The 18,938-nt window shown below is 31.4% G+C and overlaps 3 protein-coding genes and 2 pseudogenes across 3 annotated transcripts; 3 read left to right on the forward strand and 2 right to left on the reverse strand.

Annotated features, from left to right (window-relative positions):
- Nucleotides 1-1,011: 1,011 nt before the first annotated feature.
- Nucleotides 1,012-1,697, reverse strand: LOC112599982 (zinc finger MYM-type protein 1-like). The gene is made up of 2 exons (XM_025347115.1): nt 1,241-1,697; nt 1,012-1,154 (listed from the first exon to the last, which is right to left on the reverse strand). Exons 1-2 carry the CDS (start codon nt 1,695-1,697, stop codon nt 1,012-1,014), a joined length of 600 nt encoding a protein of 199 aa, XP_025202900.1.
- A 4,489-nt stretch (nt 1,698-6,186) lies between these two features.
- LOC112599983 (zinc finger BED domain-containing protein 1-like) lies at nt 6,187-8,231 on the reverse strand. Its single transcript, XM_025347116.1, has 3 exons — nt 7,872-8,231; nt 7,652-7,808; nt 6,187-7,595 (listed from the first exon to the last, which is right to left on the reverse strand). The coding sequence occupies exons 1-3, from the start codon at nt 8,229-8,231 to the stop codon at nt 6,187-6,189; spliced, it is 1,926 nt and encodes a 641-aa protein (XP_025202901.1).
- A 1,281-nt stretch (nt 8,232-9,512) lies between these two features.
- LOC112599984 lies at nt 9,513-12,143 on the forward strand. The gene is made up of 3 exons (XM_025347117.1): nt 9,513-9,645; nt 11,275-11,987; nt 12,135-12,143. The coding sequence occupies exons 1-3, from the start codon at nt 9,513-9,515 to the stop codon at nt 12,141-12,143; spliced, it is 855 nt and encodes a 284-aa protein (XP_025202902.1).
- Nucleotides 12,144-13,082: 939 nt separating this feature from the next.
- On the forward strand, nt 13,083-15,795 carry LOC112599978 (annotated as a pseudogene).
- Nucleotides 15,796-16,330: 535 nt separating this feature from the next.
- Nucleotides 16,331-18,794, forward strand: LOC112599985 (annotated as a pseudogene).
- The last annotated feature ends 144 nt before the right edge of the window (nt 18,795-18,938 follow it).

Here is an 18,938-nt window from a genome sequence, read left to right on the forward strand (position 1 = left end):
ATTCGGTTGGTGCTTCTGTAGGACTGCTTTTCCGAATTATCATTTTATACCCTTATCATTTTTCGGACAAGTGCTTATCACTCACGCGCCACGCGGATTGACATATATATAATTGTATATATAGGGGGAACTGATACGGGTCTCGGGCACGATAAAATATAGCGCAAACACACTGATGTAATTTTACTACCTATGATTTATGAACCATTTGATTTCAACACAACAAGCCAATCAGTAAGGTTGTCTTAAGTTTTGTGTTCTTTTTAATTTTTTTTTTACTAAATAAGTAAAGATTGGCGTTAATGGGAGAAAAGCTAGACGTAGATTAAGTGCACATAAAATAAAAAACATCGATTGCAAAATTTACAGAATAAAAAAAGTGATATACATAACAACAGCGGTGATCAGGTAATTATGTAAATATAAAATTTAGAATAATATTCTAAAAATTGAAGCGAAAGCCGAGTAGTGAGAAGGTAATATTATAATAGTAAAAGATAACGTGCGCAATTGAACATGTATTGTCATTTTTATAGCATTTTAATAAGACACGCGATAATGGATTACACACACTAATGTTCATTTATTACTCACACATAGACATAGACCAAATGTTCAAGTTATGTGAATTGCCTAAATATTACTCCTTAAAACATGGTACGCTGGAGCCCCCTTAAGTTAAATATAGGCTTTATTATTATTAAAGCTATAATAAATTGAGGAGTGCGTATTGATGCAAGTAGACTATGGGGTTGTACTTCATCAGTTTTAGTGCTGTTCTCGTCAAGTTCCTCCAATGATGAGCAAACATGTTCGTAAGCATCATGAAACAAACTCAGAGAATTCAAATGTTCTACCCAACGTGTTTCGCAGAATTTTAAAAGTCGCGTTTGTTTTGCACTCTCGTATGATGCTTTTATATATTTTCTTAATACTACACCTGCTTTATTAGAAAGCCAGAATAAATTGATAACTTCTTTTATTGTTCCTATACAGTTTCGGATTATGTAATTATAGTATTTTGCAAGCATGTGTTATAGCTAAGTTTAAGTTATGATTTGCGCAGTGAACATAGATAGCTTCCGGATATAACTCTCGTACTTTGGTCGCAGAGCTGTTGAATTTGCCGCTCATTGCACGCACTCCATCATAAACTTTAAAAAAAAAAAAAAAAATAATAACATAATAAATAAACCAGAAAACTACAGTAGCACAAACATAGTCAAGTATTCAGGCTTACTTTGGCCCCTCATATAAGCCAGGTTTATACAAATGTTCTTCATTGTAGTTAATAACGTATTTGCAAGCTCTTTCTCGGTAACGTCTACTACAGGAACAAAGCATACAAAGTCTTCTCTAATTACATATTTACCATCACACTTATCGACATATCGAAAACACATAGAAAATTGCTCTATGCCGCTTATATCAGTGCTTTCGTCGGCAATCACTGTAAAATATCTTGATTTGTTAATTCGTTTCACAATATTGGCTGTGATTAACTTTCCTGCTGTATCAATAATTTCATTTTGAATGCGATGGCTTGTATACATTGCATTAGCACTCGCAGTTTTGAAATGATTCTCCAAAGCATGATCACCGCTTTCAATAGCAAATCGAAGTAACGCTCGGAAATTTCCATCGTTTTCTTTTGGCATGTCTATTAATAAATTACCATCATCACGATGACCTCGCATTGCAATACCCTGTCTACTGCAATACAAAATGGCTCGGATGATAGGAATCAATTTTTATCTATTTTCAAGTTGTTGTTGTTTTCTTCTCTTGTCGATTACAGTGATCACGTTATTTTTTTTATTTTCGTAAACCAATTTGAAATTTTGACCATCTTCCACAGCATCTTTAATATGATATTTTTTTGCTTGATGTTTTCTGAACTTTTCAAGTGCTTTTTTCCAATCTCTAAACGGAGTTTCAACAAAAAAATTCGGACGTTCATGACCTCCTTTACCAATAGATTTTAAACTAAATTATACACAATATCGGCAATATGCTCCATCTTCTTTAGCTGAATACACTAACCATACGAAAGAACGACACCAAGAATACTGAAATTTCAAATTTCGATCGCCTGAAGTCGGGAACTTGAAATCAATTTCTGGCATCCAAGAATGCATTATAACATTATATTTATCACCATCATTTAATGTTCGTCGACAAAAACTTACTATGTCATTTGAAAAATCCTACGGATATAATAGAAATTCAACATAATTCATATTTAACATAATTTTTTTTTAAATTTATTTTATTAGAACTTAGAAGTCTATAACTTTGAATTAAAAATACTAAAACAAAAATTCTATAATTTAAGAGGACGCGCCATACCCGAATGGTTAGGTTAGGTGTTTATGTTATCCATATTATATTATTACGATATAAAAAAATGGGCGTCATTCGATAGCGTCCCGTTTCAACCTTTTATACCTTTTCAGTATGTCGATTGCATCCACAAGTAGGATAGGTAAATTATTTTTTCTTACCTTTTTATGTTCCGATTGCGTCCTGTTGTATGATATATAAGCATAACATTTTGTAAAACGAATAGTCATTATTAATAATTATTTTAATAATAATAATTATACAAAAACCAATAAAAATAAATCCAAATATATAAGAATAAATAATTTAAAAAATAATATTTAAACTTATCAATTATACGGATTTTCTTATTTTTTTCACTAAAAATGGTATTCATTATTAAGTCTAAACTTTAAAGTATCTTTCGATGCTAAGGCACTTGACGTACTAAATCGCTACGTTATCGTAAATCGATAAGAGTACCAACCTTAAGATAAAATGTTCGTTAACTCATCAAGTAAAAACCAATTCGTATTTAAATATACCTCCACACCCCATGTATGACAAAAATATTAGATTTAATATGTCAATTTATTTGTCACATTAACGCTTACCTACTATACAATAGGACGCAATCGGAATACTCAAAAGGTGGGCAAAAAATTGTTTACCTGCATCTGGGACGCAATCGACAAACTCCGAAAAAAATAATCTAATTTAGTTTAACTAACCTTATGATTTGAAGTTACTTGTGACACCACATTTTTTTGTTTTTTTATTGGAGGACTCTCTTCTAATGTCACGGGGACACCAGGGTCGTCAATGTTTTTGTTATTATCATTGTCCACTTTTAATACACAATATACATTAAAAATAATAAACTATACGTATCAATAAATTCGTTCTAAGACACTACGAAAACTATATAATAATAGTAATTACCTTCGTTTTTTTCTATTATTGTTTTGGATTTGGAAAAAGAGTTTTTAAAAAAGTTGGTTATAGATGTATTTTGTCTTTTCATTTTCAATTTTATAATAATAATATAACTCTAACTCACATTAACTAAAGTCTAATTCGGACTTAATGCCATGACAATGTGCACACCCGTAATGACCGTAATACAATATAGATACATAGGAACATTGATGTTATCTGAATATCGAAGAAAACGATTGACTATCATAATTATAACATATAAATAAATATAATAGATTATAATGTGTAACGTCTCTAACGAGTAAACGAAAAAGGGAAACCCATCAATCATAATGTACCAGTGCAAATAATATTATAACGATTAGTATATGTTTACTTATTTTTACTTACTGATAATAAGCGACTTACAAACACGCATTATTATTACGAAGTATTGTAGTCATGCAATTTCAAACTTTTGAGCTTAAAGTAGTAAAGTGCCAATACCTTTTAGAACCTTTGAAAAATTACAAATTATTACAGATTCACTTTTCTTACCAAAACATTTTTTTCTAGCATATTTTAACTTCTTTTGAATTATTAATTGTTTTTAGGTACATAAGATAAAATAACTATTAAGTTTTAAATTAATCATTCATTCATTTCGGTGGGAGAGGAGGAGGTTGACCCCCCCCCCCCATGCATCCACCACAGCCGTCGCTGCACGAGGACCGCGCCGTTTACATCTACCGCTACGAGGAAGCCTCGATCCGTCGGTACGGGCGCCTTTCCACCAGTGTCCTTCCAATATCCCTAATATCGGTCCACCAGGCCGCGCCTAGGCGTGACCGGGGCCATCGCCTACCGGGGACGGCTCGCCTGGACCCTCACAGTGGTCAAGGCGGCCCAACACCCACCTAACGATTACATCATTCACGCAGCTGGCCGCGTTTCAGAAGGAGCAATATCGGCGCCATAACCTCTTTCCGGGTAGCCGACGAGTCGACTACCCGGTGAGAGGCCCCGCGCCACGGGATGACCTTGGCCTTCACGCCCGTGGAACGGCGTCACCGCCGACCACCAGATCAGGCAAACGCTCCGGTCTATAGCGGACGCGTACGGAGCCCAACCCCGCACGCCACGCTGGTAACCGGTGTCGTTCGTTAGCGGACGTTCCGCCCTGGCAGTACCAGGCCCGAGAACCACCGCTGGAGACTAGCGAAACCAGGCTGTGGTTTCGCTAGATACGCTATCGAGACAGTACTGATGAGGTCACGGAGGCGTCCGAGGATGAAGACGTCGAAAACAAAAAACACGTATTCAATATGGATAAATAGATTATCGAATCGTAAAAAAACAAACAGGAGTATACATGACGAAGCGATAACCGACCAAAGAACACGCCGCGAATACGCGTTTTCCGAATGCGACGATGTTTTCTTTGAATTACAAATGCGACAATTAATTTCATTTTACTATGACCTAGTGATGGCCGATTCAGGTCGGTGAATCGATTTTAATCGGAATGAAAAAAATCGATTCAAAAAAATCGTTGCCCAAAAAATCGATTTTTTGGGGAATCGATTCTTAAAATAACGATTTTTTAAACAACTAGATGGTGCTTTTTTAAATTCAAAAAATTGTATATTCAATTTTCAAAAATGTTTTTAATTGACTAGAAGGGGAATGGGTTTCTATAGAGCATAGTCTCAGAAGTCTCAGAAGTCAGTATATTATTTGTAATAACAAAAGTCTATAAAAGAACCTAATAGATACATTATTGAATTTTGACATCATCAAAAGTTGGAAAATTGATGAAAAAAAATAGTTAAGTTAATAATTAACAAACAATATATTCAACACTTAAATTGTAATTATAAGAAAATGTTTAACTTAGTTAAAAAATTATTAATTATTTATGTTTAATTACCACTTAGGCAGGGCTGGAAGTAGTTACTTACAAGTTACTTATTTTGGTACATTATATTTTTGTTAAATGATTTCCAATTGTTTCAAATTACTTGTACAAGTAATTTGAATTTTGAAACTCAATATTTTTAAATGACCTTATACTGTCATAAACGGATTTTACACCTCATTATAATAACATACTTGATGTTATGTAGTGTGTACTATCAGTAACATATAATTGTTCTACAATAATATTTAATAATATTAACTATAAAGTTATTATTATTATTTATCCACTGTGTTTGGCACTGAATAATAAGTACTCATACTCTACGACACAAGGTTCTTCTGCAGTGTAGAGTAACTTCTAGTAATATTTCCCACATTTTGTATACTATTATATTTTTTTGTTAATATAAATAAAAAAAAATAAGTAAGAATCAGATACAATACAAATATATGTAAATAATATTGAAATTTAAGTTTGAGTTGACTAAGTTAGGATTTAGGTATTTAATGTAGGTAGGTAGATAAATAATACAACAATGATTATGGTAAACACTGTATTTTTTTTTGTTTTTTATATCATTGGTACTTTGACATAATTTTTTACAATAACTATTACAACTTTAACTACAATTTGACAATTTGCGAAAAGTAACTAGTTAAGTTAAAAAGTTAAAATTAAATTAACTTTAACTTTTTAACTCGTTAAACATATTAACAAATTTTATATACAAAAGGCTGTACAGATACATTTTACATATTTACAAATAATATACAGATAATTACATTATACATATTAATACATTTTATATACAAAAGGCTGTACAGATACATTACACTATACATATTTACAAATAATTACATCCCACAATAAAAACAACTTTTTTTATTCTATGTGCCAGTCTTCAAAATTTAGAGAACTTAGAAACAAAAGCTGTTGCAACTTTTCCCCCTTTAATCGGTTTCTTTTTTCGGTCATTATATTTCCCGCTTTTGAAAACAATCTTTCCGAAGGGACAGAAGTTGCTACTAAAGACAAATATGGTTGTACAATTTTTTTTTTAAGAGAGGGAACATATTGCCATTTATATCCCAATATTTAAGTATGTCATCACCTAACAGTATTGTGGGCTGGCTTATATAATGCTTAAGTTCAGTTGGCATTCGCTCTTCAGACTGTTCTAAACTTTGTGATGCAGCTTTTTTTGAAACTAGATCATTGTGAACTGACCACAAACTATCACTGCGTTCACCATCATCATCACTAGAGCCTTGGTTTGAGGAGTTAGGTTCTTCACAATTACGTTTTATTTTATCAATTTTATTTTTTATAAATTTAATAGCTCTTGAACTAGACATTGGGTTATTCAAATAAATAGTTTTGAACCGGGGATCTAATATAGTGGCAACACTAAGGAGACTTCTCTCCTCCATCCTACCAAACCTTTTATCTAGATTTTCTAACATTGCCTTTTTTAAGGATAAAGCAGTTGGATGGGTTAGATCAATATACTCAGTCTTTTTAATAAGACAATTAATTAAGGGTATCACCGTGCTGCCAGTTACATATTTTTGACCACATAATTCTCTTGTCGCCACTTCCATCGGCCTTAACACTAACAACATTTCCTTTGCTACATCAATTTCATCAGCTGACAACATTTCGGGGCCCCGGCGAATATTGATTAATACAGAAGCAATATGGTTGGAACATAAAATAAATCTATCTATCATAAAAAAAATGGAGTTCCAACGTGTTGGTACCGATTGTTTTAGTTTATGATCGCACAATTTTCGAAGTTCATCAGAAGCCGCTACAGATTGCTTGAAATAAGTTACAATAGCCTTAATTTTGTTGATGATATTATGTACATCTGCAAGATTAACCAATGCCCTTTCGGATACCAAATTCAGAGTGTGGGCAAAACATGGTAAATGTTTTTCTTGGCCAAAAGTTTTTTTAACAGCAGATAATATATTAGCACCATTATCGGTGACGACGGTGAATATCTGGCTTTTTGTTATACCCCACTGAAGAAGAAGATGCTCAAACCAAGCGGATATATTGTCAGATATATGGCTGGCAGAAAGCTCTAACACACCAAGTGTCACACTCTCAAGAGCAACTTTGTTTAAACTTAAAAAATGTACCGTCATGCCCAAAACACTTCTTGTGTTAAGAATGTCTGTCCAAATATCCGACGTTAAGGTTAAATGCTCTACAAGACTCAGCTTAGATTTAACTAATGCGGATAAAACCTCATATTTACTTTTGATGTGCTTTGTTATAGTTTGCTTGGATGGAACTTTGTACATAGGCACTGTTTTCTGCATGAAGAACCGGAATCCTGGTTTTTCTGTTATAGACAACGGCAGATTATCCTTCGCTACCATGTACACAAGCGCATCCGTGATAGCTCGTATCTTATATCCTCCTTCTAAAATAATTTAGACAATTTATTATAATTTTATAGTTATGAATTAAAAAATTTACTCTTACTATCATAAGATTTGATGTCCGAAAAAGACTCGTGCATTGTTCTCTGCCTGAAGCTCACTGACTGTGGAGTACTTGATGTTGATGACGATGTTGTTGGTATAGATCCACTAGTAAATGATACCACGGAATCGTTGCCTTGTGTCTGTTGAGTCTATAATAAAAAAAAAATTGGTTTTAAGCACATTATTAGTAATTTAGCATCTTAGTATCTTACCTTATTTACAATGGTCTTAGCTAACTCAGCAAAATCATTGTCACCAGGATCATCAGGATCGTCAACATCTTCATGTTGTGGTCGAGAGTAACTTGTAGATGCAGTTGACATCATTGAATTCCTCGAACTAGTTGATGCCACTGATTGAGTTGAAGAAACAGATGTTCGACGAACCTCTGTCTTACTGACAAAAGCCTTGTCTAAATTAATAGAAGCATGATTTCGCTTCATGTGGTTGCGAATATTGGTTGTGTTACCACATGGCTTGACTGGAGCCTCACACAGTTTGCATTTAACAACTCCCAAATCAGATGTTTTTTCAAAAAAGGTCCAAATTGAACTTCGAGATTTTGACGACATTTCGACGTGTACAAACTACAAGTGTTTTATTTTATATAATTACCAATCAAAAAAATAAAAACTGTATACCACGCGCGAACTGCAAAATGTCGGAGGAGGCGGAGGTACGAACTACACGTCTACACTCTTAAAGAACGAAAAACGGAAAGAAAGACGATCACGAATAATAAGAACGCTTCACGATTCACGAATGAAACGCACGTCGCACAGTTCAGTGTTCACACTTTCACAGAGTAATAATTATTAATTAATAATGCAGGGTGGCCAATATCTCGGTCCAAATATTAACGCACCGTTCATGGCACCCAGTCAGCAGAAGCCAGAAAGGCCAGTAAAGATAAACGCGGAAAAAAAATTGCCGATTCTTATCAAATCGAATCGAATCGAATCGGTCCGTCCAAGAATCGATTCAAAAAATCGATTTATCGATATAAAAAAATCGATTCTTTGCAGAATCGATTTTTTTAGGACATCACTACTATGACCATTTGCTACTTGAAATATTAGATTCCCGTTTAAATCGTGGTTTACCTATTAGAGATTAGTTATAATCTACTTTTTAATAATTTTACGTAAAATATTATTATTTGTTATTATAATTACGTATTTATGTCCATGACAAAAAAAAGTGATTTTAAATTGTACAAACCTGTTTAAATTCTACATACTTATTGTTCCTATTTCCAATACCTACCATATGTAATAAAAATAAATCCATTTGACAAGTATAGTCATAATAATTAATTATAATACATTATCTGGTAAATTATAATTGTAAAATCCCAAAAATAGTTTTACGATAACGATACGACACGCAACTTCGAAGAAGCGACGTAGTACGCTATACTTGATGGACGGGGCGGAAGTGGCGGTATATATATAGAACCATACTCACACTAATAATCATTTACGACTAAAGGTCGATTCGCACTATACGGAACGTCAACGTCACGTCACCGATCGGCAACGTCACGTCAAAATATCTTATTATGTATTTAAGGTCGATTCACACTATAAGTAACGTCAACGTCACGTCACAGACCGGCAACGTCACGTCAAAATATCTTCCCATGTATTTATATCGCCATGTTCACATACACCGGCAACATTATGGAACGTCAACGTCACGGAACGGCAAAGTTTATCGAAAACTATATTATGACGTGACGCAACCGGTCCGTTCTTGTCCGATCGGATAGTGTGAATGTGAAAACTGAACGTTTCCGTCAAATTTAAGTTAATTTAAATAATAATATTTAAGTTGTTTTTCATTATTTTTTCATGGATGATGAAATTTTAATAGAAAAAGTTCGTCAATATGATGAATTTTACAATATGGCTCATAAAAAGTATTGTGATAATCATCATAAAGATGTAGTATGGGCAAAAATTGGAAAAGAATTGAATACAACAGGTATGTGCAACTTCATAATTTTATTATTTTATTTTATTATTTCCACTAGTGATAATAATACAGTTTTTTGTTTTAAATTTTAATATAAAATAATAATAAATAATAATAATATTATAATTATTGTACAAATTTGTCTCTTTGCCATGCCACTGATCCAATATCACTATTAAAAAAAGTTTTGTAAGTTTCACGTACATTAAATGCAAACAATTCTGCATTTCCTCCTTGCATTGGTAGATTTGACCAATTGGGTTCGCCTTCGATAGGGTCTAAATTTTGTGTCATCGGTATATTATCCTTGATATAGTTATGTAAAATACATGTTGTCAATATTACTTTATCTACGTTTTCGGGGAATAAATTTATACTTCTAAAATAAATTCTAAATTTTTGTACCAAATTTCCAAAAGCATTTTCTGACACACGACGAGCTCGAGACAGTCTATAGTTGAATACTTGTTTTTCTACGTCCCCATTTATCTTTTTTCCTGGATATGGTCTAAGCAAATAAGGTTTTAATGGAAATGCCCCGTCTCCAACAATCACAAAAGGCGCTGGAGTTTGAGTTCCAGGAAGATTTCTATCTTTAGGTACGTTTAATTTATTCTTCTCTAGAGATTTTCCAAAACTAGAATTGGCAAAAATTCCACCATCACTATTTTTCCCATAAGAGCCTACATCTATGGCAATGAATTTATAATTCGCATCTACTAGAGCCATCAACACAATTGAAAATATCCGTTTATAATTGTAAAATTGTGAACCACTATTAGGTGGGGCGAAAATGTTCACATGTTTGCCGTCTATTGCTCCCAAACAATTTGGAAAATTCCATATATTCCAGAAATCATCTGCAATTTTTTCCCAGTCTTTTTCTTTTGGTGGTGGCATTACTTCAACTAATAACTTATCTATAATGGCTACACACACATCCTTCACTATATTATGAACCGTAGAATGTCCCAAGTGAAAACTGAATGCAATGGTTTGAAATGAGTCACCAGTTGCTAAGAATCTAAAAATTAAATATGTAATTTCACTTATAAATTTTATATCGAACGGCGTGATTTTTTATAACGATTATTAATTGATAATATGAAATACGAAAAATACGAAAAACAAAAAACATTTTTTTTAATCATTTCTTCAACCTAACCTCGAGTATAATGACATAATATAGAACCGTTATAATTATTATATTTCATTATTTCATTAAAAAAATATATAATATATATTTTATATTCTCAATGAAATGATGAATGTATTGATTTTACAATGATGAGTTTTTTTTGTTTTTTCTTTTTGTGTCTGGGTACAGCATAACTTGTCAAAATAATGCTTCAAACGATTTTTAATATTTGTTATAATTCAAAAAGTATAAGTAGTAGAGACTTTAAATTTTAACAGCTATTTAGATTGGCATTTTATTCACATAATTTAATTTTCAAAATGTTTTGCTTATTTTAATACTATTTATAGGAATTTGAAATATTCGTTTTTATTTAGTTTTTTATTTTATAAATATCAATAAAAAATTTTTGGCGGAATCAAAATGCTTAAAAATTTAATACAAAGTTCCTCATAAGTTATTCTATTATATTATTAAGTATTATACTATTATATTCACAGGGAAAATATGTAAAATTCGATGGATCTCACTCAGAGATCAACTTAGGAAGGCAATAAAAAAGAAAAAAACAACAAGTGGACAAGCAGCTGACAAACAAAAAAAATGGAAGTATGAGGACTGCATGTCTTTTGTAATACCATTTTTTAAAGAACGAGAAACGTTTTCTAACATAGTATCTCCGGAAAGTGATAGCGAAGAGTCAAATGACGAAGAAATGTCCAGTAATAATGACAAAAATATAAATAAAGATGTTCTAAGTGAGAATGAAGAAAGTGAACAAGAAACTACGTTAAAACGTAATAAAGTTATGGGGTCGGTATCACAAAAAACAAAATCTCCAAAAAAAATGAAAATGCCAGCATCATATTATTCTAATGCAAAAAAAAAAAATAAACCACAAACAGCATCATCTGTTTTAATGCAATATTTATTAGATGAACCAAAGGCAACATCTCGTGAGCATCCAATCGACATATTTTTCCAAGGGCTGGCAGCTACAGTCAAAACATTTTCACCAGAATACCAACACATGGCAAAAACCAAAATGTTTGCAATATTGTCTGAATTAGAGTGGGCACAATTGCTAAATAAAACAGCAAATCATCAAATCCCACTATCAATATATCCTTCAACATCATACATTTGCTCTAACACTGAAATGGCACCATCACAAAACAACATTCAATACGTCCAAACACCAACACCATCTCCTGTTTTAAGACCATCGTCATCATCAACAACATCATCTACCCAACATTTTTATGAAAACTTTGATCCTACAAATATACAATATAATATATAAAGTTAAACAATAAAATATCTATTAATAATGTTTTGTTAAAATACTAAATCACGTAAGGTGTTATAATAATAGTAAAATATAATTTTGAAAGTAAATAAACAAGTAATAAGTTTAAAATATTGTTTTATTTTATAAACGTGTATTATTATTATATTCACCTTAAGCACACCATTAACTTTTCCTTAGCACTTATAGCTTCTAGAAATGTTGTATTTTTTTTGGTAATCTGTTGATCGATTTTAGATAATAAAACATAAAATTGATGTTGTGACATTCTAAAATATTTGTAAAATGAAGTTTCTTCATCTTGTAAATCATTGAACAATGTATGATATTCCCCAAATTGCTTTCTCTTAATTAACATTTCTCGAACCCATGTTGTTCTACGTTTTTGGTGACTATTCTCTTCCTCCTCATCCAAAATAATTGCAATTATCGCTAACGTTTTTTTATTAAATTTTGGCATAATGATATAGTAATTATATTAGTATATGATCACAAAAAAAAAATAGTTCGTACATAGATCCACTTCTGTAAACTCAACCTAACTGCAATAATTCCTAAAATTTGACATTGACGTAATGACGTTTGACGTTAATGTGAATGTATAACAAATTTTACGTGACGTTGCCGGTCTGTGACGTGACGTTGACGTTACTTATAGTGTGAATCGACCTTTATACCGCAATGTTCACATACACCGGCAACATTACGTAACGTCAACATCACGGAACGGCAACGTTTATCGAAAACTATATTTTGACGTGACGTAACCGGTCCGTTCTTGTCCTTACGGATAGTATGAATGTCAACACGGAACGTTTCCGTCAACAATTTAAATAAACTATATTTTGAATGTGTAAGCTCGTTAACTAAAAATTATAATTTTTGAATATTTAAATACAAAAATATAGACATATAAAGTAAGTAAACAATATTTATTTAATTCTCCAATTTACAGTAGAAAATGAAATAACATATTAATAGTTTAAACATTAAATAGTCATGAACGATGAGATGTTGATTGAGGAAGTACGCCAATATCAAGAACTGTATGATATGACGCATAAAAAATATAGCGACAACATTCACAAAGATAATATCTGGAGAAAAATTGGTAGTGAATTGAAAATAACAGGTACCTAGATATAAACTTAATTTAACTAATATTACTTATTATTAGGTACTTAATATTACTTTTACAGCTTTTATTTTTTAATTTTACATAAACTTATCTCTCTGCCATGGTAATGATCCATTTTCAGAGTTAAAAAAAGTTTTATAGGTTTCACGCACATTAAAAGCAGTAGTGAGGGCATTTCCACCTTGTCTATGTATACGTCCCCAATTAGGTTCACATTCTGGTGGGTCTAAATGTTGGGTAATTAAAATATTATCTTTGATATAATTATGCAAAATACAAGTAGTTAATATAATATTGTCAACATTTTCGGGTAAAGATTTTATATTTCTAAAAAAGATTCGAAATTTTTGCACCAAGTTTCCGAATGCGTTTTCGGATACGCGCCTAGCTCTTGACAATCTATAATTGAATACTTGTTTCTGTATATCACCATTAATTTTAGAACCAGGATAAGGTCTTAATAGATAGGTTTTTAGGGGAAATGCCTCATCCGCCACAATGACATATGGCACTGGACATTGAGTTCCGGGGAGATTTTTATCTTTTGGAACATGTAGTTTATTTTGTTCCAACGCTTTTCCTAAATTTGAATTGGCAAATATTCCACCATCACTATTCTTACCGTAGGATCCTACATCTACAGCAATGAATTTATAATTTGCGTCAACCAAAGCTAACAAATTAATAGAAAAAGTTTTCTTATAATTGAAATATTGGGAACCACTGTTCGGAGGAGCAAAAATTTCCACGTGTTTCCCATTTAATGCTCCTAAGCAATTAGGAAAGTTCCACATTTTCCAGAAGTCATCAGCAATTTTTTCCCAATCTTTTTCCTTTGGTTGCGGCATCACTTCAGCTAACAATTCGTCTACTATAGCTTTGCATACTTCTTTAACAATGTAATGAACAGTCGAATGCCCCAGCCGATAACTGAATGATATAGTTTGAAACGAATCACCAGTCGCTAAAAACCTAAATAATTAATTTTACATAACTGTTAAACTGTTCGGACAATATAATAAATTTAAATTTAAATTAACAAAAATGTTTTAATTTATAAGTTATTTTTATTCAAGTAATTACCAAACATGCGTTAAAAGTATTAAACCGTATACGAATAACCAAAATATTAGATTCTGAACAGAGCGATTTATCTTGAATCGATTTTATTATTTTGTTATAATTCAAAGACGAATAACCGTAGATACCTACCTGCAGTTTTTACCAAATGTTTATATTACGATTTTCTATTCATAATTAAATATTCAAAATATTTCGACACGTTTTGAGCTATTTATATATACATTTCAAATACAAATTTTAGATTCTGAGTGAAACGATGAATGTATTGATTTCACAATGATGTGTATTTTTTTTTATTTTTAAATTTTAAATTTTAAATTTTTTTATTTTTGTGTCTGTCATCACGTTTTAGGACAGTAAAAATGCTTAGATTTTCTTCAACAGTATCTCTTATGATAGGAAAGTGAATCTAGTTGGTGCTTCAGGAGGTCAACTTACATCCACTTATCAACCTTTTTTTTCTATAATATTGTCAATAACAAATTTTTTGTTAGCCAAAAGTCTTTGAAAATTAAATACAAGGTGCTTCGTAAAATTTTATAATCACAGTTTAAAAAAAATTGAGATACATAGGCACGATTTTTTTTAAAAATTCATACATTTTTTAGTTTCTATAGCTAAGGATTGAAACTTTAAAACACTTTTTGTTATAACCAAATTTTATATTTTTAATAGGCCCAGCGTGCAAGAATAGATGGATCTCATTACGTGACCAGCTGAGAAAAGCAATGAGAAAAAATATTACAAAAAGTGGACAAGCCGCTGAACTTTAAAAGAAGTGGAAGTATGAAGATTCAATGTCATTTGTAATTCCATTTTTTAAAGAAAGAGAAACATAAACCAACATAGCAGAACCTGATAGCTTGAGTGATGGATCGAATGATGAACACGAAGGTATGGAGAGCGTTGTTATTACTGGGGATACTTCAGAACAAAATTCTAATAACAACATAAATCAGAAATCTACAGCATCTCCAAAAAAAAGTTCATCTAGGTATTTGCTAAACAAAAGAAAATTTGAAAAAACAGAGACAGCTTCATCTGTACTAATGAAATATTTAGTAGAAAGTGATAAGCAAGAAACAAAAGCCACTGCTAATGATCATCCAATAGACATATTTTTCAATAGTCTAGCCGCTACTGTAAAAACTTTTTCACCCGAGTACCAGCATATGGCAAAGTCAAAACTTTTCAATGTTGAATCCGAACTAGAGTGGGCACATTTACAAAGTAAGAATACAAATTACCAAGTGCCAACATCAATGAATTTTCCAGCTCCAGACAACAGGTCAAATATACACCCAATACCATTTATTCAAACTCAAAACATCCAACAAGCAGTCCATCCACAACAACAAATTTATGAAATTTCACGTGCGTCAAACTCATCTACTCTAAATGATTCATTTATGTTTAGTCACAACACCTTTACCTGTAAGTTCCGGAAGGTCATCTGCACAATCTTATTTTGAAAATTTTCAGCCAAATTAACTTTTAACACAGTTAAAGTAATAAGTTTATTAATAATAATATTAACTAGTTTGTTTAAATACAAAAAATACAAAATATAAAATACTAATTTTTTTATTTCTTACCTTAAGCAGACCATTAGTTTTTCCTTGGGACTAATAGCTTCTCGGAATGTAGTGTTTTGGTTTTGAATTTTAGTTTGAATTTTAGTTAAAAGTTCATAAAATTGACTTTGTGACATCCTAAAATATTTATAGAAAGAAATTTCTTCATCTTCTAATTCTTTAAATAATGTGTGAAATTCTCCTACGAATTTCCTCGCAGTAAACATTTTTCGTACCCACGTTTTCTTAGTACGATTAAATTTTTTTTCTTCGTCGTCCAAAATTAAGGCAATCATTGCTAATTGTTTTTTAGTGAACTTCAGCATGATACAAATACGAATATTTAATAAAAAAAAAAAATGAATTTAAAACACAGAATGTACTAGACCTAGTTTAACCTAACAGAATTCTGGACTGGATGGACTGATGGCTTTTCCGTGACGTTACCGATAATGCGAATGTATTCTATTTTTGACGTGACGTTGCCGATCGGTGACGTGACGTTGACGTTCCGTATAGTGCGAATCAACCTTAACACAAAGATTACGGACGGCGACAACAAGATAAGAAATTGCCTAAATTTTTTCCCCTTAAATAATAACCACTAAGAGCCGCCTTAAGGGTCTATAAATTAAATCTTGTTATGTACTAATAAAATTTGATGGGTTAAGAAAAAAAATGGTTTAGGAACTTGGACCGGTCTATGCGGACAGCCCGGTAGCATATAAGCATTCTGGGGTCCGCTTCGGCACCTGTGTTCAACTATGCAATCCCGTTGGTCAATTTTAAATTCCTGCCAAATTTATTATCACAAAGATATTATTTTAATCATAGACTTATAATATATTATTTGAAGTATTAAGGGCCAGTATTACAATACATGATTATATCTTCGGTTACCTGATCGTCTGTTTACGCCTCGGTTATCAATTTAACCGCGGTTTTGTCTTTTACGGTCCGTTATCAGAAAAGTAGTATTACAATACCCCGTCAGAGTTCGATTCGGTAATCCACTGTTTTAACCACCACTATCATTAAAAAAAGTTTAAACTGTTATCAGTGTTATCCAGATATCACTGCGTGTCATAAGCTCATAACTAGTTTTATTTTAAATTTTAACTTATAGTTAAAATTTATAAAATAGGTAATTTTATAATTAGTGAACGTGTAATTAATATACGACATAGATAAAAAACCATCAAAAAGTAAAAACTTTAGTTTTGCTGAGGAAGAAGAACTGATGAATTTAATTTCGAAACACTGGTCTGTTATTCAGTGTAAGACTACCGACCACGTGAATAATATGTAAGTTTCTTTTGTTTCTTTATAATATTTAATAATTATCACGTTTTTTTTACTTACTGGTCCAAATATTACATTACAGGAAAAAGAAAGAACACTGGGCAAAAATAGAATCCGAGTTCAACGCAGTTATTACAGATCAATTTAGACCAGCGAGTGTCTTGAAATGCAAATTTGAAAATATATGTAGACGAGCTCAGAAAAAAAAGTGTAAAATGGAAAGCAACTTTCAAGCACTGGAGGTGGTAAAGCTGTTTTGACAGATTTTGGTTTTGTTGATGAACGTGTATTGGCTCTTTTGGGTACAAGAGCATCAGGATTGGCTTCCAACTGGTATGACGATGAAGGTAATAAATACTTAGATTTAAAAATTAATTTAGATTAATTGAGATTTAAACAGGCCAGAGTAATATTTAGATTTAATAGTTTTATTAATTAACTTTTATTATTTATGTATTATATATAGGTATTAATAATGTACATTTTTAAATAAAATAAAAAATATTTTTACGTTGGCCATAGGAGGGGAAAATGCAATTTTAAAATATTAATACAAATTTCTCATTCAATAATGTTCTTAAGACTTTGAAATTCAAACCAAGTATAAGTGAACTTATGAAGTATTGACAGTTAAATTTTCATTTTTTTCAATGACCATTTAATATAGAATAAATAAATATCAGTAGAAAGAAAATTCTTAAGGTGGCCATAGGTGGCAACTCCACCTCCTACTAATTTATTATTTCATGAATTTAATATAGGTACTCAGTTTGTAATTTAAATTTTAAAAATATTTTAAACGTTGAGGGTAGTGTCTGGTAGCAAATAGAATCTAGTAGCTATTTCTGATTAGTCAAAGTTAAAAAATGTGACGTATTACAATTAATTACAATTAATGTATTTTATGATATTCATTTTAGTGATAGTTTCTAACACTAATCAAATTGAAATAGATGGAGTAGATGAATATCAAGTAGAAGTAGTGAGATGTGATTATGATCAAGACAGTACATTCCAAGAGCAGACTTCAGATAGTTGTATTCAAAATGAGTCCATTGAACCAGGTAAAGATTTATTTTGTACTTTGTTTATATTTTTACTATACATTTGTTTATAACTAGCTTATTAGATACATTTTTCGTTTACTACTTTTATCAGGAATGTCTTGGGCAAAATATACACCTGGAATGCTAAGGCAGCCAAAATCCGCTCCATTATCGTTTGAAAAAACATCCCCAAATGACAATGTTGAACTTTCTAAATCAGGTAATTATTGAAAAATGTGTTTATGTAATTTTAAAATTATCTCATTGTTCAAATAAATTGTACGAATTATTAATGATTTTAGGCCCGACAAAGAGAAAGAGGCTCTTTCAAGACAAGTTGTCAAAATGGGCACAGGAAAAAGCTTCACTGACAGAGCAGGAATCAAACTTACAAAGCGAAGAAGCAGAATTTAAAAGAGAAATATGGAAGCTGAAAATAAATCGAGAACAGGAATTATTTCAAGAAGTAAAAGATAGGATAAAATTTCAAGTAGAAAAACATGCATCAGAAATGGAACTACTTGCATTGCAAAAATCCAGTATAAAATTAAAATTCAGTGATTTGTAGTGGACTTTTTTTTTTGATGATTTTGAATATTATTTTATATTATTCAGTACTTGTTAATTGTTAAATACTATATTGTTATTTTTATTACTCGTTAAATATTTGTACTTACATTTATCATTTTGATATTTTTCTTCCACTAAGGAA

Source organism: Melanaphis sacchari, unplaced genomic scaffold, assembly GCF_002803265.2.
Source record: "Melanaphis sacchari strain LSU unplaced genomic scaffold, SCAv2.0 Contig581_pilon_pilon, whole genome shotgun sequence".
NCBI classification, from domain to species: Eukaryota; Metazoa; Arthropoda; class Insecta; order Hemiptera; family Aphididae; genus Melanaphis; species Melanaphis sacchari.